The 25,491-nt window shown below is 35.0% G+C and overlaps 1 protein-coding gene across 1 annotated transcript; it reads right to left on the bottom strand.

The window, feature by feature from the left end:
* Positions 1-635: 635 nt before the first annotated feature.
* AGL20 (AGAMOUS-like 20) lies at positions 636-24,586 on the bottom strand. Its single transcript, XM_059600295.2, has 9 exons — positions 24,193-24,586; positions 23,891-23,969; positions 23,604-23,808; positions 3,489-3,570; positions 2,522-2,583; positions 2,308-2,407; positions 2,187-2,228; positions 1,985-2,026; positions 636-1,041 (listed from the first exon to the last, which is right to left on the bottom strand). Exons 3-9 carry the CDS (start codon positions 23,783-23,785, stop codon positions 898-900), a joined length of 654 nt encoding a protein of 217 aa, XP_059456278.1. The 5' UTR covers positions 23,786-23,808; positions 23,891-23,969; positions 24,193-24,586; the 3' UTR covers positions 636-897.
* Between the last annotated feature and the right edge of the window lie 905 nt (positions 24,587-25,491).

Below are 25,491 nucleotides of genomic sequence, written 5' to 3'. Positions count from 1 at the left end.
AGAAGCCACTTTGTACTGCTGCTAAGGATAGTGTACTTTTTTGTTAGTCTCACACCTAGTTGTTGTATGTTCGTTGAAAAGAAATAAAAATAAATAAATAAAAAGGGAAAATTGATGGGCAAAGGAATCCAAGGTATGCCAGTCCGACTGTACAAGTATGGGAGTTATGTTCAAGTAAAGGATTTTCACCATGAACAGTATTGGAGAGTAAGTGGGGGTCAAGTGGTAGTTGAAAATACCACTTGACCATTTGCATGGACAACTGCCACATCTTCTGATCTGAAGTATAGAAAGGAAGAAGAATGGATGTTAAAATGAAGAGTTCTGAATATTTGGCCATTTTAATTCATTTCTGGAAACAAAATTCTCAAAAACATGTTTTAGCTGACTTCCTAAAGCTTAAGAAACATCCATTTTTGCAGTAAAACCTCATAAAACTTTCCGGGATTTGCTTTCAATTATAGTTGCTACCGGCCTCAGAGAGGATACATGCATGGCAGCAACCCTAGCTAGATGCATGCACCCATTTGATTCATCTGAGAAAAAAACCCCTGCATATCAAGCCAAATGCCATCTAACTCAAGGAAACAAGAAAACCTACACACACACACACACACACACACACAAAAAGACCATTGGACAATTGTAATAAAATGAAATATACACCATAATACAATATCCTGATAGTAAAAAGTTGATCACAATAAGAGCTGTTACTTCCAGCACACGAAATATCAAACTCTTACAGTAACCAGTATATAATTGCTTGTGCCTTGAGGGACTGCAATAATATTTCAGTTGTTCAACAATTTAATACAGATTATTGGAAATAGTCTGTCTGACTATGATAATAATATATTATTTTCTTGGAAGACCTTGCATAAATTAAGAACACCATCAATTTCTTGAGGGAAAGCGCTTTGCTCTTGTTTCTGGCAGTCCAATGAACAATTCAGTCTCCACTTCTGAACTTGGACTACTTTCTTCGTAAGGTAAAATTTCTCTCTGCTCATTCAATCCTTGCTGCGGCTGGACACCAAACTGCAAACAGAAGAAAAAAAAATTATAAAGAGAAAAACCATATTAAAGAGTTTGACAATAATTGCTCCAAGTTTCTCAAGTGAGCAGTGCATCTGGTTCTTGTCTGTAGAAAGTTATAAAGCAGATGGCTGAGGTTTATTTTTACTTCTCCATACTCAATTGTTCAAAATATTCAATCTTAAAAATGGTTAACTAAAATCTATTTTTTTCTACTTTAGCTAATCACTTTTTTAAACATGCATCCAACAGCTTATCTAAATCTTCTCTAATTACTAAGATAATATTTTAAATTTTTAAATTTTTTTTTTTTTATTCAGACGAAAATCAAACGATTTCCACCAACCACCAAAAAAATCACATTGGAATCCGGGGCCTTCAGCCAGCGGTGCCCCTCGTGGTCCTCCATTGAATCTTCTCAGGAACGCCGTGTAGAGTGTTGAGGTGAAACAATGTCACTCTGCTTAGTTGGATGGCTCTTAGAACATGCCTTACGGAGTGTGATTTCGAATGTCATAAAAAAATGACTTTCCTCACTAAACACCAATTATATTGGTTTTTAGATAAGATGGTCAAATGCTCGATCCAACATAAAGAAAGTGAGAAATGAGAAGAGGAAGAAGAAAAAAATGTTAAAGAAAGAGAGATGGAGAGAGAAACAAATAAAATGAAGATGGGTTCACGAACAATGTGGCGTGACATTGTTCTTGAACAGATTTTGCATTTGCTTTTGAATAAGTTGATGGAGGTGCTTTTTGACCTTATCATTAGCCATTAATTTTAGCTAAAATTGTAAAATGTCTAAGCGATCTCAACATCTATGTTATTTGTGATTTTCCTTACCACAAGGAGCAATATGCAGCAGAGTCTCCAAAAAAAGCACTAGAAGTTCAATTTAAGAACAATAATGATAATAGTACTAGTAGTAAAAATTTGTAAAGTTTACCTTCTCACAAAGCCTTGTGTTTTCAGCTTCTAGGGCTTTCTCCTGAATTTTAATTACAAAATAAAGCATTTAAGTAATCAAATAATGAAGCATTCTGTTGAGAAAAATCTTGTGGTGCTCAATTTGGGAGCTGAGAATTAGAGAAAAGAACCAAGAACAAAATCATATTTAGGCCCACATATCAATCAATCTAACAGTTTACCTTTTCTTTTAACTGCTCAATTTGTTCCTTGAAAACCTGAGTCTGCAAAGTATAGACCAAGATTAAGCATTTATTTCATAAAATTTATAAAAACTTAATTTTGATGGCTTTAGAAATTAACCTTTCTTGCTCTAATTTTGCTGACGCTCCCCTCTAACTGTTGTTCTATCTCTTGTAGTTCTTCGATGGAGCATGATCCCAAACCTTCTCCCAAGAGTCTCCTGAGGGCAAGCAAAATTTAAGGTTCATAAAACCCTTTGAATCTATTCATAGTATTTCAATGAATTCAAACAATATGTCGAAAGGTACAAAAACAATTAAATTAGGCAAGGAACCGTTTTGAAACTTCAAGAAGCTCAATCTTCTTCATCATGTTTGCTGCTTCATGCTTCAAATGCTGCCATTGTAAATAAAGTCAAGAGTTCAAGAAAAGCAGTGTGACAAGCACATGCCAAGATGTAGTGAGGACAAAAAGAACAGAAAATCTGGTATCTTCTTGATGAAAAATACAGGATAATGTAACGTATCAATCTTATAAAACTTGCAAAAAAATTTAAACAAATAAAAATAAAAACAAAAACAAAAAGACATAGTAAAAAACATGTTCACAGGCAATGTCAACTATCTCATATTCTCTCAAAGGCAAGTTCTATACGATAGCAGATAATCATAGGCATCACAGGAGAAGAGATTGTAGCTCAAAGCATATATCAGAGGTGATGCATGTTCGCTTGTAGCTTTTATGGTGCAACATTGATATAGTAGTCTATTTGGGGCTGTCAAATATTAGAATATAAATTAAATGATTAAATTCATTATTTTTTATAATGATTAAATTTATCATTTCTAATAAGCTTAAGTTTTTTAGATAGTGATTTATCATCATATCAAAGCAAAGATCTTAAATTCGAACTTTGTCTCCGTCAATTCTTCTTTTATTTTTTCAATTAAACACGAGTAAGGAAAATGTTAGAATATAAATTAAATGATTAAATTAATCATTTTCTGTATGTTTAAGTTTTTAAAATAAGTGATGATTTCAAAATATGATCTTAAAAGCAAATGAACATATATAAGGAAAACATGGCCAGCTCAAATGATTTTGCTGAGAAAGAAAACGACAAGCTAGTTACATGCATGCATATCTCTACCAACCAAGTTACATGCAGATGTCATTAAGTTAGATGCCATTGGAATTTTTTTCAGTTTCATATTACTTCTTCAAGATGCTGTTCTGATTGTTCATTTCCTTCCCAAACAATTTCAGAAAAATGGTACCATCCGCGGAAAAGAAGGCACCACCTGCATGTTTTGCTCAACCGATTTGTTGTTGCTCTGAGTGTCTTTTGTATGCCTTCGGTACCGATCTATGGTCTCCTGCATGCTGAAGAATAAACCCATGACTGTAATCAGTGCCTATTCATTCTACTTTTGCTGATACTAATTAGGATCAATTGAATTATATATATAAAGAGAGGCAGGGAATGTCAAAATTAATATCTATGTAATAAAAACAGGCTAGCTTCTACTATAACAATCAACTAATATTTCATACAAACATAGTTGTCTATTTGAAAATATGAAGTATAATGCTAAAAACAAACTTACATATCATGATGTTAATGTGATGCAATTTTATCAAGTATCTAAAGTTGAGGTGCAACAATGTTGCTCTACTCACTTGGGCGGCACTAACATCTAGCATAGCAAAACATAATTAACCATGCCTCCCATTGTAGATGTGTTTATTCTACGAGGATATTACATACCAATCCTTCCTTGCCTGATACTTCAAATCCATGTGGTTGTTTTATGTAAAATATCCTCCTCCAAATCTTCATGGAGAAAATCAATTTTTACATCTAACTGATCAAGATGCAAATCCTATATATATAACCATAATTCCGAAGATTGGTAGACCAATCTGACTGTACTTAACTTCACAACTAGAGAGAAAATCTCACTGTTGAATTCAACGCCTTCCTTCGGTTGAAAACCCTTCACAACTAATCTAACTTTGTACCGCTTATTGCCATCATGTTCTTCTTTGATCTTCAAATGCTCCCACTTGGATGGATTCTCAACTTGCAATGCTTCATTACAACAGTCTGGCTCACCATTATCAGATAGCAACAAATAATACAAGGAAGGAGAATACCACCGTGTAGCTACTAACTCTGGAGGATCTTTTAAGCTCAGTAGTAGGTGTGCCTGGTTCCATTGGTGGAACCGCACTTTCTGGACTGCTCTAAAATTTATTTTGCACATCACTCCCAAAAAGTCTTCTAGTTCAATATACTCATGTTTTTCAATATCTTGTGTAGATTTGTCCTTATAGATCCCCTTATACATTACCTTTTCATTGAATATGACATTTTTGCTTCGAAAGATTTTTGGATTTTCATCATCCCAAAATTGATGATCAAATTCATCATTGCCCTACGGCCCCTACCCAATAAAAGTGCATTTCTTGGATTTTGGATCAAGTTTACTTCTAGCATCAAAGTCTATATATACACATATGACATCCAAACACTCTCAAACATGAAAGACTTACCTACTTTCCACTCGAACTCTCCTCTGGTATTCGTCCATCCAAAGGAACAGATGGTCCACAGTTAGTTAGGTATGCAACATGTCAACTCCAGCAGCCCAAAACATCTTGGGCAATCTAGCATGTATCCTCATGCTTCGGGCACTCATTAATAGTTTTGTTCATATGTTCAGTAACGCCATTCTGCTGCAGTGTCCTTGGAAAAGTCTTTTCCATTTTGATTCTATTAACAGCACATAATTCTTTGAACCTATTATCTCCATTATCAGAACTTGAAATACTTTACTTTCAACCATGTCTCAGTCTCGACTATAGCCTTCCACTTTTTATAAGTATCAAAGACATCAGATTTATTTTCCAAAAAATAAACTCATACTTTCCTGGTCGAGTCATCAATGAAGGTAACATAGTAAGATGAGCCTCCAAGAGATGAAATTGGTGCAGGCCCACGTACATGTATGAACCAGCTCTAATTTTTCAACCTAGGGCAATCTATCAGCCATAGAAAAACTATCATATTTTTTGTTAGGTTTTTAGTGATGGCTAATTCGATGCCCAAAATACATTGATGTAATTTGGTTTTAGACAAAATGTTTTTAGGAATCTTTGTAAAATCAAGTTTTTCAGTGCTTAGTTTGAATCAAGACTAAGCACGAAGACTTTGTCAGTTGGAACAAGTCGACAGAAGAGACTATTTCTTGAAGCACAGATTGATTTGTTCCAAATGCCTTTCTATTCCAAGTCCAGACGGATGAAATGAAGCTTGACCGAGAGCTCCATTCTATTGGTCGTTCCAAGTTACAGTCGAATGGAATCCGTTCCAAGTTCTGTTCCAAATGCAAGTCGAACGCGCCGCTCTAGAAAAATCTTGTTTTATGGTTTAACATAGTTCAGTTCAGATGGGCCATTTATCAGTTTGAATGAGACAGTGTAAGGAGCACATTGAAGACTTCTAGAGAGCTCCATCCTAAGTCCCATTCCATTTCAGTTTTGATGCAGATTGCATAGCTGTCAATTTGTTTTATTTTCTAAATCGACTTTATGTTGTTATTTTATTAGGGTTAGAGTTTTGGGAGTCTTTATTTCGTTATTTTATTAGGTTTAAGATATTAGAAGTATTTATGTTATATTTTATTAGGTTTATAGTTTTAGGCTATAATTATATGCTTATAGCCTCCAGAGAAGAGTAGTTGTTTTATTATTGAATTTTGATTAATGAGAATACTCAGAGTTGAGTTTATTCCTCTTTTCCTATAAACTTTAGAGAGTATCTATTATTTTTAAAAGAATTCTCAGATCATTGATAGATTCAAGATCTAAAATTATTTATTTGCTGCTTATTGATGTTCTTCCCTGCAGCCCACTAAGTCATGCTGCATCAGTTGGTATCAGAACTCAAGTTACTTTCCATGAATGGAGAGGAGTGACCGTCTGGCAAACATGAACGAGGTGCACGTGCGCACGGAGACAGCACGTAAGGAGCAACCGGCGATTCGTTTGCGGCACATGGGTGGTGGGCTGAACAATTGTCGTCGCCAACCAATACCGTGATTTGCGAAGGTGGAAGGCAAATCTATCGCTGAACGTTGGCAACACGTGGAGGATCAATTCATGGCTATGAGGGATTAAATTGAAGACCTCACTACTGGAATATCCAACCTATGTGGTCACAAATGGAGTGGATCTAGAAACCCGTTTGCGGTGCGCTGAACGCATGGACGTCAGCACCTTGCGCAAGCTCATACCAATCGGCGGGTGAGTAGGTTCAAACTTGATGTACCGGAATTCCAAGGTTGCTTGCAACCCAAAGAGTTCTTGGTGACAAAAAATAAAAATAAAAAAATTCCACAAAAAAAAGTACCTAGGAAGATGGAGAAGATGGTGCCTAGAGAGACGACGGAGATTAAGAGTCAATTAGTTGTGGTGGAGGAAGATAGATTTATTGAAGAAGATTGCTCAGTAGATTGGGCCTTTCCACCAATATAAGACATCTATCTCGACGAAGATGTGAGTTTTATACACCAAGTGTTTGATGAAAGTTCTGAAAGAGAAATCTTTGATTTGGAAGTTGATTTCCTTGGAGTAGATGCTATCTTGTCAAAAACTTTTAACCAAAGTTGTGATGAGGTCTATGGGGCGGAGACGACTTTTCTATCAAAGAGTGAAAGGGTCTTTGTGAATTCTTTGGGGATTCTCATGACATTTGGGAAGGGCAAGGTACGAGCAAAGCTTGGCAAGTCTATTTGGCAAGGTGAGGTGCGGGCCATCATGTTTATTATAAGGTGTGACCTTGTTGTGATTTTGAGAAGATGAGGATGAAATGAGTTGCTGAACAGCCGAAGGACAGTGGGAAGAACCAGCCAAATTCGAGGACGAATTTTCTCTAATAAGGGGAGAATGATGCAGATTGCGTAGCCATCAGTTTGTTTTATTTTCTAAACTGACTTTATGTTGTTATTTTATTAGGGTTAGGGTTTTGAGAGTCTTTATTTCATTATTTTATTAGGTTTAGGGTTTTGAGAGTATTTATGTCATATTTTATTAGGTTTTGAGTTTGGGGCTATAAATATATGCTATAGCCTCCAGAGAAGAGGAGTAGTTGTTTTATTATTGAATTTTGATTAATGAGAATACTCATAGTTGAATTTATTCTTCTTTTCCTATAAACTTTAGAGAGTATCTATTATTTTTAAAAGAATTCTCAGATCATTGATAGACTCAAGATCGAAAATTATTTATTCACTGCTTATTGATGTTCTTCCCTGCAGCCCACTAAGTCATGCTGCATCAGTTGGTATCAGATCTCAAGTTACTTTCCATGAATGGGGAGGAGTGACCGTCTGGCAAACATGAACGAGGTGCACTTGCTCACGGAGATAGCACGTAAGGAGCAACCGGCGATTCGTTTGCGGCACATGGGTGGTGGGCTGAACAATTGTTGTCGCCAACCAATACCGTGATTTGCTAAGGCGGAAGGCAAATCTATTGCTGAACGTTGGCAACACGTGGAGGATCAATTCATGGCTATGAGGGATTAAATTGAAGACCTCACTACTGGAATATCCAACCTGTGTGGTCACAAATGGAGTGGATCTAGAAACCCGTTTGCGGTGCGCTGAACGCATGGACGTCAACACCTTGCGCATGCTCATACCAATCGGCGGGTGAGTAGGTTCAAACTCGATGTACCGGAATTCCAAGGTTGCTTGCAACCCAAAGAGTTCTTGGTGACAAAAAATAAAAATAAAAAAATTCCACAAAAAAAAGTACCTAGGAAGATGGAGAAGATGGTGCCTAGAGAGACGACGGAGATTAAGAGTCAATTAGTTGTGGTGGAGGAAGATAGATTTATTGAAGAAGATTGCTCGGTAGATTGGGCCTCTCCACCAATATATGACATCTATCTCGACGAAGATGTGAGTTTTATACACCAAGTGTTTGATGAAAGTCCTAAAAGAGAAATCTTTGATTTGGAAGTTGATTTCCTTGGAGTAGATGCTATCTTGTCAAAAACTTTTAACCAAAGTTGTGATGAGGTCTATGGGGCGGAGACGACTTTTCTATCAAAGAGTGAAAGGGTCTTTGTGAATTCTTTGGGGATTCTCATGACATTTGGGAAGGGCAAGGTACGAGCAAAGCTTGGCAAGTCTACTCGGCAAGGTGAGGTGCGGGCCATCATGTTTATTATAAGGTGTGACCTTGTTGTGATTTTGAGAAGATGAGGATGAAATGAGTTGACTAAACAGCCGAAGGACAGTGGGAAGAACCGGCCGAATTTGAGGACGAATTCTCTCTAATAAAGGGAGAATGATGCAGATTGCGTAGCCATCAGTTTGTTTTATTTTCTAAACTGACTTTATGTTGTTATTTTATTAGGGTTAGGGTTTTGAGAGTCTTTATTTCATTATTTTATTAGGTTTAGGGTTTTGGGAGTATTTATGTCATATTTTATTAGGTTTTGAGTTTGGGGCTATAAATATATGCTATAGCCTCCAGAGAAGAGGAGTAGTTGTTTTATTATTGAATTTTGATTAATGAGAATACTCATAGTTGAATTTATTCTTCTTTTCCTATAAACTTTAGAGAGTATCTATTGTTTTTAGAAGAATTCCCAGATCATTGATAGACTCAAGATTTAGAATTATTTATCCGCTGCTTATTGATGTTCTTCGCTGCAGCCCACTAAGTCATATTGCATCAAGTTTGAACCAAAGTCTTCCAAAGTTGGCGGTTCTATTTGTTGTGTCGATCTATTTAAGTTCGAACAGGTAGTTTTGGCATTGACCCAGCTGAAGTAAAACGAGCATAACTTTTGATTCCGAAATCCAACAAACTCAAACTTGGTGTCTTTAGAAAGCTAATTCAAAATGTTGCAATTTTTATTACGTGAAAAGTTTCCAATTCCAACTTTTAAGGGTCAAAACAGGCTTTGACGAAAAGACTGAAAGCTAAATCGCATTAAACATGCTCCAGTTTGAACGGGTCACTTACTAGTCCGAATGACTCATAAAATTGCACTTTTTGGGTAACCGAATTTATGATTTTAGGGCCACTTTCTCAGGTCTATTTAAGGGATTTTAGAGCTCGGTTTTATTTCTCGAGAAAAAAGATTTTTTCCTTCATGTGCTAAGAGAGAAAATCTAGGTTTCTATGCTTTCAATTGCTCCTCTCTTAAAGTCTTTGTTATATATCACAAACGTTCATCAACAACAATTGAAGCCTATAAGAGTTTCAGTAAAGGAGATCAAGTAAAAGACTTTGTCCAAACGGTCTAAGGTAACTACTACGATAGTAGACAAGCAGGTCACTTGTCTAATGAAAGAGAGTGTCAACTTCAAAGTTTTTGTAAGTGTGAACTTCTTGTATTTTCATTCTTCTATAGTGGATTGATTTCTTGAGTTTGGATATCTCAAAGTGGTTTTACTTTTAAAGAGTTCTTCAAAAAGTTTTCACTTCGTCACCAAATTTGCTTTTGTTGATTAATTTATCGCTTTCATTATATTTGGTGAATTTTTGTGTGGTTCTTAAATTTTAAATTCCACATTATAGTATGTCATGGATTTTAAGATTAATAGTCACTTTAACACTCCCCATTACGTATAGGCTCAAACTCCCTATTAACAGAGTCAATGTTCGATCCCAGGACCTTTAGTTCTGATACCATGTTAAATTACTAATTATCCCAAAAGCTTAAACTTATAGGAATTGATAAATTTAATTACTTAATCATTACTTTAACATTCCTCCTCACGTGTAAGCTCAAACTCCCTTTTAATAGGTGAGGCTCAACACGTGGAATATTTAATTTAAATAGGAGTGAATAGACGGAGTTAATGTTCGATCCCAGAACCTTTGGCATTGATACTATATTAAATCACCGCTTATCCCAAAAGCTTAAGCTTATAAGAAAATGTAAATTTAATTACTTAATCATTACTTTAACAATGTCTCTCACATGCGGGCTCAAACTCCATTTTAATAGGTAATGCCCAACATGTGAAATATTTAATTTAATTGGAAGTGATTTGATGAAGTCAATGTTAGAACCCAGGACCTCTAGTTCTGATATCATGTTAAATCACCCGTTTCCCAAAAGCTTAAGCTGATAGGATACCATGAACGAAACTAATAATGCGGAAATAATATCAGCTCTTGCCTAAAAATTGTGTAATTAGATGTTTAATTTGAGTAGATTGTGATTAATTTGAAAAATATGGGAAACTAAAATATCAGTCAGAACTATAAGTTATAGCTTTAATGGAGTTAATTCATATAAAATCTAAGCCCTTAAGTGAGTTATTAAGACCATCTACTAATCTAACTTTGCTTGAACGGAAATTAGGTTTGGATAAAAAGTAAATTAAGGGAAATATGTAATTAATTGGAGAAAGTAGTGGTATTGATATTTGAATTTATCTTTTTGTAGGATCGAATTGAATTGGTTTAAAAGGAAAAAAAAAAAAAAAAATCTTGGTTGTTAAGCATGCTTGGGAATAAATAGATGTAGTTAACTTGGATTTTTCTAAAATACAAAATGTGATCTTTTGTAAAGAAGTATAGTTTCTAGAAATCATTGAATATTTTTTATATTTTATGTCCTATTATAATGTTGGCTTTCTAAATAGAGTGAAAATAAATAATTATTGTGTTCATGTCAAAAGAATAGTGTAAATCAAGCTTTATTTTTGTAACGAGATGCAATTTAATGCATAATTATGGAACTATTAGTTCATATGTTGATTTTATAAATTATATTGATGAGGGATATATGATTCTGAACAAAGTTAGTGTTGATGTATCGAATATGCATACTTCAAAAACATTGTGTATATCAGTGTGAACACTTGGATTTATGTTTGGAAAAGCCCAAGGCAAGTGCGGATGAAATTTAGAGTCTGATTCAAAATCCAATGCTCCAATTCAAGGGGTAATGTGATTTAGGGTCTGATTAGAAAATCAGTCCACTAATTCATAGGAAAGAGAGTATATATGCAACTACCTAAGGATGAGGTTTGTTAATTTAGGGAATTATGATGAATGATGTAGATCAGAGTGTATTCCGAACCCATATGTTATTTCATGTTTTTGTCGATTAAGTGTCGTGGCTATCCGGACGGCCATATGTCCCGTCTGGATGGGCGCCGTCAGTTTATTTTATTTTCTATACGACTTTATGTTATTATTTTATTAGGGTTAGGGTTTTGAGAGTCTTTCTTTCGTTATTTTCTTAGGTTTAGGGTTTTGGGTATAAATATATGCTTATAGCTTACATAGAAAGGCAGTTGTTGTTTATTATTGATTTTGATTAATGAGAATATTCAGAATTAAGTTTATTCCTCTATTTTCCTTCAAAACCTAGAGAGTAACTAGCTTTTGTTAAGAAGATTTTTTAGATCATTGATAAAATCAAGATCTAGAAATACCTTCTTAGCTGCAGCCCACTAAGTCACACTGCATCAGCTGGTATCAGAGCTCAAGTTACTTTCCATGAATGGAGAGGAGCGACCGTCTAGCAAACATGAACGAGATGCACATGCGCACGGAGACAGCACGTAAGGAGCAACCGGCGATTCCTTTGCGGCATATGGGTGGTGGGCCGAACAATTGTCGTCACCAACCAATTATACGATTTGCGGAGCAGAAGGCAAATCTATTGTTGAATGTTGGCTACATGTGGAGGATCAATTCACGGCTATGAGGTTGAAGACCTCACTATTGGAATATCCAACCTGTGTGGTCACAAAGGGAGTGGATCTAGAAACCTGTTTGCGAAGCGCCGAACGCACGAACGTCAGCACCTTGCGCAAGCTCATGCCAATCGGCGGGTGAGCAAGTTCAAACTCGATGTACCGGAATCCCAAGGTTGCTTGCAACCCAAAGAGTTCTTGGTGACAAAAAATAAAATAAAAAATTCCACAAAAAGAAGTACCTAGGAAGATGGCGGAGATGGTGCCTAGAGAGGCGAGGGAGATTAGGAATCAATCAGTTGTGGTTGAGGATGATGGATTTATTGAAGAAGATTGCTCGGTAGATTGGGCCTCTCCACCAATCTATAACATCTATCCCGACGAAGAGGTGAGTTCTATACATCAAGTGTTTGATAAAAGTCTTGAAACAAACATCTTTGATTTGGAAGTTGATTTTCTTGGAGTAGATGCTATCTTGTCAAAAACTTTTAACCAAAGTTGTGATGAGATCTATGGGGCGGAGAAGACTTTTCTATCAAAGAGTGAATGGGTCTTTGTGAGTTCTTTGAGGATTCTCATGGCATTTAGGAAGGGCAAGGTACGAGCAAAGCTTGGCAAGTCTACTCGGCAAGGTGAGGTGCGGGCCATCATGTTTATTATGAGGTGTGGCCTTGTTATGATTTTGAGAAGAGGGGGATGGAATGAGTTGACTGGACGAAGGACCGTGGGAAGAACTGGCCGAATTTGAGGACGAATTCTCTCCAACCTGGAGATAATGATGTAGATCGGAGTATATTCCGAACCCATATGTTATTTCATGTTTTTGTCGTTTAAGTGTCGTTGTAGTCCGGATGGGCGCTGTCAGTTTATTTTATTTTCTGGCTGACTTTATGTTGTTATTTTATTAGGGTTAGGGTTTTGAGAATCTTTATTCGTTATTTTATTAGGTTTAAGGTTAATTTGTGGGGTATTTATGTCATATTTTATTAGGTTTAGGGTTTTGGGGTATAAGTATATCCTTATAGCCTCCATAGAAAGGCAATTGTTGTTATTATTGATTTTGATTAATAACAATACTCAGAGTTTAGTTTATTCCTCTATTTTCCTTTAAAACTTAGAGAGTATCTAGCTTTTGTCAAGAAGATTTCTTAGATCATTGATAGAATCAAGATTTAGAAATACCTATCCGCTGCTTATTGATGTTCTTCGCTGCAACTCACTAAGTCACGCTATATCTGGTTTGTTGTTAACAATATACTGTTATCTATATGCAAAAACAATATTTAATAAATGTTACAAAATTCCAAGAAAATTAATATTTTACTTTGTTGTTTGAAAAGCTCGATTTAATTACCTAATATTGTTTACGAATTCTGTTAAGTTTATGCTTTTGAGTTCGTATAATGGTTTGTCATTGGAAATTGTAATCGTTATATTTCAGAAACTATATATATATATATATATATATATATATATATATATATATATATATATATATATATATATATATAAAAGATTGGGTTGTGTTTTATAAAACTCCCAAATTAGTTCTAAGGTGTTGAAATGCTCGGTTTAAGGGCATGGAGAATTTAGGATTTTCAAAAAACGGGTGTTAAATTTTATGTGCAACATTCAAATGGTCCTAGCACCGTCCCAATGTTGCCACGTCAAAATGTTCAAACGATGCTTAGTAGTTGTGGATCACCATTTGAACGGTTATATTGTACAAACGACTATAATACGTCCAAATTTAGAGGAAACATGGGGGAGGGCTTATATAAGCTTAAGGAAACCCATTTTGGCTTGCACAAATCAACCCTAAAGAGAGAAAGTGAGAGAGAGTTAGGAGAAGGGCTTTTCCTTGGGATTTTGTGCACTTAGGGCATAAAGCTCCCACCTTTGAGGTATAAAGCTTGATCCAATGTTAAAATTATGTGTTGTGTTTCCAAGGGGTCGTTCAATGGGCTGTCAACCATATCTCATGAAGCAGAGGTCACTAATTTGAATTTTTCTTTCCCCTTCCCTTGGGGGCCAATTACTCATTTTTTTTTAAAAAAAAAAAAAAAAAAAAAAAAAAAGATTTTGTGTTGTGTTTCATGCTAAAGCTTTGATTTTCATAAAAGTTTATATACTTTAAGTATTAATTTCCTTAATATTGTTAAAAGTTAGGTCTTTTAGCTAGGTGTACTTGAATTTTACATGAAAGATTAGGACTTAGAGAACTAGATCTCGTTTTGACCCTAGGTCAATGCTCAAACACTCACCTTTCTACCCTTCTAGAACATTTCTTAGGTGGTTTAACAAGAGGATGTGAACATGGGAGGAAAGTTGTGTTTTTGAAGCTTTTGGTGTAAGACGTAACCTTGCTTGTTTTCAAAGTTGGTCCATGCTTTGCGAACACCTTAGAGGATTGTGAAACCTCTTGGAGGCAAGGGGGCGTAGTACATCAGGTTTTGGTTGAGTAAAAGTTGGGAAAAAACACTCCAAGACAAAATCATTCACACAATGTCGAGCACCGTTCCAACCCTCAAGGAATGTTCAAAAGTTTTAGGGCAGCATGTGTAAATCAAGTTTTTAAGCATAAATTAGGTTTTGCTTTCAAGTGTTAGTTTATAGAAATTTGACCCATTCCATGTGTCAAAACTAGTCCTAATATTTTCTTTTCATATCAAAAGGGTTTGGTGTGAAAAATGTGTATTTTTTAGGGTTCTAGATGTTTTCGTCAGGAAGCCATTCCATCATGTGGCTGCCATGACAAATCATGGCTGGACGTGTGCTCTCTGTGAGGTTTTGTCAAGAAGCCTTCATGAACTTGGCATGACGAAGAAGGTCATGGAAGACCTTAGAACTCTTAGGTTGCTTTCGTCATTACAACGTCAAAATCCCGTCATGACAAAAATCCCCTGGTCCTGGCAAGTGTCAAAGAGTTAGCGATGAAATCCTAGCATTTCAACAGGACGATGCTGGGCTACCATCATGACGACGCCTTAAGACCATTTTGTCATGAAGACGTCATGACGAAATTCCACCATTTGCACTAAATCTGAAGGGTTTCTTGTGACTTTGGGGCTTCCATATAAATAGAACATTATGCCCTTTTGTTCAATAAGCAAGGTGATTAAGTTTGACCTAGAGTGAGCTTCTAGAGGCGCTCTTACTTCCTTGATTCCAATAGAAGATGTATTGTAAGCTTCGAGCTTTCATTCTCTTGAGGCGTTGAGTTTCATACCTTATTCTGAGTTTTCCAAGAGATGATGTACTAAGCTAAGAGCTTCCCTTCTCTGTAAGTGTTGTTGTCGTTGATCGAACCACATCCAAACATTACCTTCATCCACCGAAAAGTCTACCGAATGGTCGGTGAGAAAGTGCACGTGAAGACTATTGTTGAGCTTGGAGGCAAGCGGTAAACTTCTTGTTGTCTTGAATCTAGTAACAAGCTAGATAAAACTATGAGTTTTCAAAAACCCCATAAGAGAGGTGCAGATTGGATTTCAAAGAAAAAGCATGTTCTTCTCAAAACCCACCTAGCTCTCAAGGGAAGTCTCCGTGTGTTACCCCTTCTGCTGTGGATATTTCACGTCTTGTGTCTAGTAAACAGAATAAAGGAAAGAGAGCCTTAGAATCCCTTGGCCATAGGTCTATTGAACTAGAGACGAAGTTGAGTGATCATTCATCTTCTTCAGGTGTTCCTACTTGCCACTTTTGTAGTACAAAGGGTCACATTCCACCTTATTGTTTCTTGCTTAGGTCTAGGATTCCTAAGAAAACAGTCACTCTCTCGTGTATTGGGATTCTGGACAATGGATAAGGGTAAGAGTAAAATGGGGGAATGTTGATGAGAGAGTTCTCACCAACTATATGAATCTTCTCATTTGGAATGTGAGGGAATTAAATCACCCCTCTAAACAAAGGGAGGTAAAAAGAATGATAAAACTTCGTAAAATTAGCTTAGTTTGCTTGATTGAGACTAGGGTGGAGGAAGCAAAGGCTGATATGCTTAGAACCTCAATTGCTCCAGATTGGGGTTTTGTTTTTAACTATGAGAAGCATGTCTTGGGTAGAATTTGGATTTGTTGGAATCAGTCTGATTTTGAAGTGACTGTACTTGACAAGAGTGATCAGAGCATTAGTTGTACGTGTAATTCAATACTCCAAGGAAAATCTTTGTTAGTTTCAATCTTTTGTATATGGTGTTAACAAAGGTTTAGATAGAATGAAGCTTTGGCATAGTTTGGCTTCTTTGAAGCTGAAAGTGGCTAATAATCCTTGGATACTTTGCGGTGATTTTAATGTTGTTAAAACTGTGGCTGAGAAGTGGGGCTCGGATAAGCTCAATTCCTATGAAGTTGAGTTTGGGGCTTGTTTGAATGACCTTGAGGTGTTTGATCTTAATTTAGTGGTTGTTTTTATACTTGGACTAATAAGAGTGAAGAGCCTCGTTTTGTGGCTAGAAAGCTTGATATGGTGATGGTTAATGAAAATTGGATAAGCAATTTTGGCAAAACTATTGTGGATTTTCTTAATGGGGATTATTTCGGATCACTCTCCTACTATCATTTCAATAGGTACTTTGAAGAGCTTTGGTCCAAAGCCCTTCAAATTTTAGAACTATTGGATGGAGCATAAAGAATTTTTGAATTGGGTAAGGGAAGGATGGAGTTTGCAGGTTGATGGGGTTCCTATGTATCAATTGTGTATGAAACTTCGTCCTGTTAAAGATGTCTTTAAAAGGCAGAATCTGGTTTGTTTTGGTGATCTGAAGCAGAGAGTTATACAGGCTCAAGAAAAAGGATGTTCTTGCTTCATTTGGGAGACCTGACTGTATGCTTAAGGAAATGGAGTGCCTTCATGCCTATGTTTCTATAACAAAGCTGAGGAGGCCTTCTTAAAGCAAAAGGAAAGAAATCAATGGCTTCAATTAGGTGACCAAAATGATATTTATTTTCATCGTCGTCTTAGAGCTCAAAATGCTAGGAATACCATTACTCACTTGTGGGATGAGCATGGTAATGAAGAGGAAGAAGTGGAGAAGATTAAGAAGTTTGCTAAGGATATTTATATTAAGCTTTTGGGCTCTAATCAGATGCATTTTGATGAGGCAAAAGCTGCTAGAGTTAGACAGCTTGCTTTTGTGTCTATTCTTGCTAAGAAGGTTGCTATGCTGGAAAAGGAAGTCACAACTGAGGAAACCAAGACTACATTGTTTCACATGAAAGCAAATAAGGCCCCTGGGCCTAATGGGTGTTCTTATGATTTTTTCAAGTCCTCCTGATCAATTGTCGGTGATGAGGTGGTGGCTGTAATTAAGGGTTTTTTTGACACTAGCTTGTTTCTTAAGGAAGTAAATGCTACATTCTTAACTTTGGTGCCTAAGAAAATTAATCCCTCTGCTATGGGGATTATGTAAGTATACCTTCTTACTCATGTAAGTTTGTGTTCTTGCTTGTGAAATTTGTCACACACTTAACAGATGACATGCCTTATACTTGCAATTTCTACAATTGCCTTGAGTGTATTGAAAAAAGACGTGAGAAAATTTTGTATATTTTGGTGCACATTGTGATAATATTTGGTGCATCCTTGTATATGATTGTCACAAATTAAATGTGTAATTGCGTGTCTTTAAAAATGCATGTGCTTGTTTATGAAAAGAGATAAATTTGTTTTCAAAATATGGCTGAGTTGTCCCTCTCCCTCCTCAATTTTGGTCTCTCTCATAAAAAAATGTGTTCTTACTTCAAAACCTTTTTGTTAATTATGTGCATGCGTTAGTTTTCATCATGCCTTGCATCCATCTTTATGCTATTTAGAACCTAGGTTTGCATCCATCTTGTTTTGCATATCTTTAGGTTTACAAAGTTAACCTTGGGGACTAAATGATTCTCGGTTCTCTTTTCCTTGAATTTGTATTTATTATATTCTAGGACATGATATTATCCATCAGGATTCAAAATTGTCTTTTTCTTAGCCTTTGGCTTTGTGAGTCTCATTGTGGTTGTTATTTGAACTTTTATGATCATTCATTCAAGTTCAAAACTTGTGACTTGTGGTCTCATTTTTTAGATCATCTCATGCATTCCTTCCTAGGGTTGATGAATGAGTTCTAGTTTGAGAGGTTGTTACACTTAGTCTTGTCCTAACCTAAGTATATGGTTAATTGTCCACACATATGTACTCTTGTGGTTTGGGCATCACTTTCGCTCAGGTGATTGAATTATATTAGGTTTTTGTTTTGTGATGAATTCATTGCATGTTCCTTGGTTCATATGCCCATGCTTTTACATCAGTTTGACTAACACATTTGCTACTCTTCTTTGGAATTGTATTTGGGGAGGTTTCAAGTTTTTTTTGTTTGTATTTGTTAAGTGGTTTCCTTTGTCCTTTTGTGACAACAGGGGTGAGAAGTAATTGTTGTTTTGAGGGGAAGTGGCGTTCTCTTTATGGTTCAAACTCATGCATGGATTATATGTTCTGTGATATTGTTTTTGTTGTGCTTCTATTTTTTATAATTCAATGCTTGTAATGAGTTTGCTAATGTTTCCAAAAAAAAAAAAAGGTGGTTTTCATGATTTACATCCTCCATGAGTCTAGTTGCGTTTAGTTAGGCTACATAGGTTTGAATCTAATGTATTTTGCTGCAATTTTCTTGGTTCTATGATGTATGAGTTTTGTCATCGAATATCCAAAGGGAGAGATTATTAGTTTATAGAAATTGCCCAATTTGGTTTGTTAAAAATAGTCTTGATATTCTTTTTATATCAAAAGGGTTTGGTGTGAAAAATGTGAATTTTTGAAGGTTCTAGTTGCTTTCATCAAGAACCCTACATGAGAACGCCTGGACATAAATGTTACATGTTATGAGTTTTGTCAAGGTGATTATTGGTGTTTGAGTTTTATCACCAAATCACGCCTAAACATAAAAGGCTTTGGTTTGTATAAGGTATCTAGACTTTCATCTTAGGTCAATGTTACAATTCTGTTGTTTTAATTATGATAATTGTTAATACATGCGACACTTCAAGTTAATTAATTTGGAGATGCTGCAAGTGCTACTCCAAGTTAATTAATTTCGAGAGTGTTACATAAAATGTCTATATCTCACATGCACCTAGATGAACGACTTCTATTTACGGAGGTAAAAATAATTAAACTTGTGTTAAAATTTTCAAATGACTCAAAACAAAGAGTAATTCTAAATAGCCTACTTATGTCCTATTAAGAATGATGTGGTTATTAAAATCATTATTGGATTAAAACTTAATAATGATCAATCACAAGCTCAATGGTGATTTTAATAACTATATCATTCTTAGTAGGACACAAGTAGGCCTTCTAGAATTACTCCAAAACAAATCCTTCTTATTAGAAACTTCATAAAGTATCTAGAGAATTCTTTTATGATTGGTAAACTACCATTTGGCTTTGCTTGAAATTAATATCAGATGATTTAGACTAGACCTAATATTCTATTAGTTTTGGAGACTTTATTTCATTTTCAGCTATTTAGTGTTGAGGAATGCTACACATACTCCCAATTCTCCATACTTATTAACTACTAACTCTTTTCGAGTAAGATAGCACTAGCATTTTTCTAATAATAAACATATCGTAAGAAAAACTGTATCCAGTATATTTTTGGGTAAATATGATTAATTCATGAGAAAACTATCTATTAACAATAGTACTGATGATAATCAAAACAAGATGAATTAACAAGAAAAGATAATCCAAATAAGATGCTCGCACTACCAACCCTGTAAATTGAAGAGTCCTAGCAATGAAAAGAAGTCATTACCTTTAATCATCTATGACTAATGATAACTAATTGTGCCTGTATTTGGGCTAAAGCCTCCAATACACTAATTTAGGCTCAAGTGTTAAACATTAAAAAACTTGTCTTCATTATGCAATTAGAAAAAGCCGCATATGCATGAGAAAGAAATGTGCCACTTACTGTTAGGGTTTATGTTCTTATTGTATGATATTTTGGTTTATTAAATAGAGTTGTTTATTTTCTAAATTATATGAGAACATTGGACATATTATATTTTACATGTACATATTATTTTGTATATCTACATGTAGTCATTAAGTTATATTGAACTAGCTTATAACCCGCGCTACGCCCGAGATTCTTCATTATAATTTAATTTTAAAATTTAAATGCATCGTTTTTCATTATAAGTTAAAAAAGACGTATAAAAATATATCTCGCCTCTTTAAAAAATAAATAAATAAATCTTTGTTCCGATAAGTATATATGATTTAAAATGAATAGTATAAAGAAAAACAAATTAGCAAGAAGAATACATTGATTATAATATAGAAAATTAGCATGATTATTTAATATTGTTAGTGTGATATCTATAATATTTCAATACAAATCAAACGTATATAATTTTGCACATTTGAAAAAAAAAAATACATAGAAAAATAAACAATATTTTTAATGAAAATTAGTTCCCATAGGCATACATTAAAATGAAAAGTAAAAGTAAAAAAAAAAAAAAAAAAAAAAAAAAAAAAAAAAAAAACCTTTTAAATAAATGGGCTGCTAGTTGGCTGATTTTTTCTATTTTTTTATGACCGATATGGCCGATTATGAGTAGTTAATGTAGTATGTTTTTAAATTTTAAATGCTGTCTTTTTATAGTTTTGGAGAGTAGTTAATTTTTTAAAAAATATATATATATCGTGCATTAACTTTTTGAGCTTAATGAAATCTATTGAAATATAATTAAATGCTCTTAATTAAGCTAATTTAATAAACGGTTCAAAAATTATACCTTAAAAAACCGGTTTAGCCTTTAAAAAAAATGGGTTCACGCCACATGTCGCAATTCTAGGCTACCTCTAACGAGTGATTCGGCTATTTTATATATATATGAAGTGTACTAATGAGATTATCACACAAAATATCTAGACCGTAAACCTCATAACTTATAAACTATGGTCCGTAGTCAATGGAATTGAGCATTCTATTTGATAAGACAATAGTATATCAATCATGATAAATCATATAGCATATCAATCATGATGCTCTATCTTGATCATAGAAGTGGAAACTTCTGATTGATAGATTGGTGCAATTACAATGAACTAAGCAGACCACATTGAGTTGTTATTCTACTATAACTACTATCAATATAAATAACTTGAACTCACGATCGCTTGTAGCATTGACTTTCAATCCTAAGAGAAATGTAAACTCAAATATGAAGTAGATGTCACTTTGATACATACAGGATTGAGATATTTTACGATCAAAATCTCGGTGTGTTGAGTAATCATATGTAGCATTGTAAGAATACTACTCCTCAAGATGGAATCCATAATCTATGGATTTAATCAAAGCGACATGAAATATCCACTTGAGACAAACTTAATGGGAAATTGTCCATAGTATACATTAGTAAAGAGTTATTAAAATTAAGTGTACTAAATAAAATATGATTTCACGAGTACAAGAATAATCAAAAGATTAAATCAGGTACTCAAAAATTAAGAAATAGTAAATTAAAGTGACATTTTATTTATGACTTTAATTCGACTATAATATTTCATGAACGGTCAATTGCAATTATAAGATGTCATTGAGAGTTTTGATTAACTAAAATCAATACTAGAGTGTAATTATTATTTTTTAGTGGAATAAATTGTAAGTAATAGTAACCTAGGACAAGTCATGAGATGATGAGTGTCCTAGGAGTATTGGAGCTAGTTTTATTTTTCCTTTTAAATTCCTTCCCAAGCAGATTTTTATCCCTTATTGGCCTTGACCTAATTACACAAGGAGAATAATCTAGTGGCCATGTATTATAGTGACTGTAGCTAGGTTTTCCATGTCCTACTTTGACAATGAAACTTAGTCCCACCTTGACTTGGAAATACAAGCCTATTTAAAGAGAGCTTGTGTAGGCATTAGAACACTCTCTTGGCCTCATAATCAGAATTGAGGAGAAGGCTTAGAGATCTCAAACCCCTAACCTATACATGTGGATTGAGGAGAAACAAGAGGAATCAAATCAGCCTCATCATTGTGCAAGGTGGTATTCTACCCTTTGCAAATTGTTGTTTTGCATGATCTTATGCTATGCTTTTAAGATGCTCTTTCTTGAGTTATTTTCGTTGTATCTTTTAGATATATTCCCAACGGTTAACATAGTAGGTTAAGTGAGAATGGTTTGAGACCCTAGAAGTATATACAGGTCTTAAATTAGCTTCAAACTTACAAAGTTGAGAGAAGACCTAAGGCATACTTTTCAATGATGCTGATACAACAATAGAATAAGAGTATTATTATCATTATTTTTTGTCATTAATACTATTATTATTACAAGCTGTGATTGAGTCACTGTAATAATGAGCCCAACTAAATTCAAACGAGAAAAAAGGAAAGAATAAATGCATTGACTTTGAGTCTGCAAGCTATTATTTTAGCGTCTTGTACGCTGATAAATCTATTGATCTTAATATTTTTTTTCTAATCAATCTATTGATCTTAATAGAGTATAACATTTGTGAGTTCACTTTCTACCAGAGAAAATTTAATATATATTAAAATTTCTATTAAATTTATCATCACATGTTAAAACTTCAAGCTCACATGATATAAATCAAAAGGCATTATTACTAAGGTCTAAATCAAAATATAGATATATTTTGATTTTTTTTCTCCTTCATAATATAGATATATAAAGAAGAGATTTCAACTCTCAAGAGAGAGATTAATTAAGACATGACTCCATTGCAACCGATATTTATAGTAATTGGATTCTAACTGCTGAGGATTTCTGCTCAATATATTCTCTCTCTCTCTCTCTCTCTCTCTCTCTCTCTCTCTCTCCAGCATCTAGTGTAGTGATTAGAACACCTAATGCACTCTGACCCACTACCCAAGTAACTTTGCATGTACTATGCTCCACTAATCAAGCAAAGAAAGTACAAATTTATTTTATCTACTTTATTCATGATAAGCCTAAGATATTGATTAATACTTAATCCTCGTTACACTTCTGTAAATTGTAAAATTTGAATTTGTAACCCTGCCCGATAAAAAAAATAGTACATATTGTAAACTTCTTGTCATTAGAATGGGATGTGTTATGATCCAAAACCCATTTATGATTTTTTTTTTTTGTATTCATATAAACTCTAGCCAGGAAATTAAAAATCATCTTCTTCCTGGGTTTAGTTGCCTCTCTCTCTCTCTCTCTCTCTCTCTCTCCCCGTGAGTATAGACAAGACAACTGAAAAGCCAGTTTGGGAGTGGAAGGCAGGGAGGATTCATAAGATCATTTTAACTTTTTTTTTTTTTTTTTTTTTTTTTTAAGATCATTTTAACTTGAAAAAGGGAAGAAGATGCGTATGTCTGACACACACACAGCGGGAGAGAGAGAGAGAGAGAGAGAGAGAGAGAGAGAGAGAGAACTTTCAAGCATTAATGGCTTGTATAGAGAGAAAGTATACTTCAGATCATTCAACCCTAAAGTGCAGAAACACACACAAACATATGCATGAGGCTTATGATTATATAACATATAATTAAATGAACACAACGATAGTGAAAGAATCCACTGACTTCCCATATATATATATATATATAGGGAAAATTAAAAATAACATAGAAGGCATAATTTCACAAATAATTTATGGAAAATGAAACATTAGTTCTACCTGGAACTCGCAAATTCATAGAGCTTGCCCCTCGGAGAGAAGATTATGAGTGCAACCTCGGCATCACAAAGAACTGATAGCTCAAAGGCTTTTTTTAGCAGCCCATTTCGCCGCTTGGAGAAGGTCACCTGTCTGCTTGTGGCGTTCTCTATGCGCCTCATCTGAGTTTTCCCTCTAACCATCTTGGAGAAGAAAATGAAGCTCACTGGACCACAAACACACACAAAATCTTCAGTGCATATTAAAAAGCGTACAAAATTTTAAGACAGGAAATGAAAAATTCGTACCAAATAAGTAGAACCCAGAAACCTTTGATGAGAAATCAAAGGATGAAGATTCCAGACAAAGAAAGAAGACGAACCAAATCTGAGGTTTGGGACCAAAGAAATATATTACAGATTAATAGCTGCCAAAAAAAAAAAAAACCCAGAAGGCTTTTGTTGCAAGAGAGATGAAATAGAGGTGTGGGGTTTGATTCAAATCCCTCAAGACAAAACAAAAAACCAAAATCTTGTTCAGCTGATCAAGCAGTTGTCAACCACCCAAGAAACTGTACGGCTTTGAAAGTGGGGAATAAGGGAAATCTTACCAAATCGGCAAAAACCCAGGAAGCTTTACCCAAGTGGAGAGGAAGAAGAAGGCTAAAAAAATAAAATCTTGAGAACAAACAAAAAACCAAAACCAAAAAAAAAAAAACAAAAAAAAAAAGTAGAGGTGGGTGTCTCCTGATTGCTTGACTCGTTAAAGCCCTTTTCTTCTTCTCAGTCACCACCAAAGAGGCGAAACACAGACGCACATCCACCTTTCCTTATTCGTCTCTCTTCTCTCTCTCTCTCTCTCTCTACAGCCCCACTTGGCCTATATATGTGTAATACTAGACAGTATTATAAAATTGAAATTTGGTAACAGAAAACCTCATCCTTTGCTTGTTTTGGTAAAACCCAGAATACGGACCTGAAAAAGAAATATCGATTAAAATAGAAAAGGAAAAGAAAAAAGAAAAAGAGGGAGAGATAGAGAGAGAGACTGCGGGACTATAATTATTGGTACTGTTGTCTTTTTTATTGGTATTTTTGCGTAACAGTTAACTGAAAACTACAGACGAGAAACGAAAGTCGTGAAGCAAAGAAGAGAAAAATAGAAATGGAAAAAAAAAAAGGAGAGAGAGATAAAACATAGTACAATGTTAGAAACACGTCAACCTCTTCCGTACAATGACGTACTTAGCGGACCAATGAGGAGGCGAAAACACATACCACTCTCATCATTAACTTTCTTTGCCATAAAAATATTACGGGAAGGGGAGGGAGAGGGGTGTAGCTGGTAGGGTCAGTTTTTTTTTTTTTTTTTTTTGGGTGGTGGTGGGTAAAGAAGAAGATTTTTTCTTTTTTGGTAAAGGAGTGGAGTGGAGTGGAGTGTGGTGTGGGGGACAGTTCCCACATTAACTTATTGTGTCTTGTGTGTGTGCCGCGTCAGACGTCCCCTGTTTTTGTTCCTCTTTTCTCCTCATGTGTGGCAAACATCAAAAAAAAAAAAATTATAGCAAGGAAGAGCCCAACAATAAGTCCTAAAATAATTAGGCCGGTGTAAGTAAACAAGAAATTAAAAGTGTTAGTTTTATTTGTTGGCTAAAATTCAATGATCAAAATGGTGTTCAAAGTATCAAAATCATATGGGCGTCCGGATGGGATGCATAGCCGTATGGACGAACATCAGTGCTGCAAAGTGGTTATTCAACTCAAAAGCTTCGTCTGCATGGCATCCAGACGAGATATATAAACAAGAAAATCCGAGAGCCTCTTCTACAAGCTGTCCAGACGCGCCGCACCAAGAAACGATACGAAGCAATGTTGCCCTAGCCCCATCCAGACGGACATACTCCCCATTC

This window comes from Corylus avellana, chromosome 6 (genome assembly GCF_965113065.1).
Source record: "Corylus avellana chromosome 6, dhCorAvel1.hap1.2, whole genome shotgun sequence".
Classification (NCBI taxonomy): domain Eukaryota; kingdom Viridiplantae; phylum Streptophyta; class Magnoliopsida; order Fagales; family Betulaceae; genus Corylus; species Corylus avellana.
The sequence above is the reverse complement of the archived record's forward strand: the minus strand, read 5'-3'. Positions and strand labels throughout refer to the sequence as shown.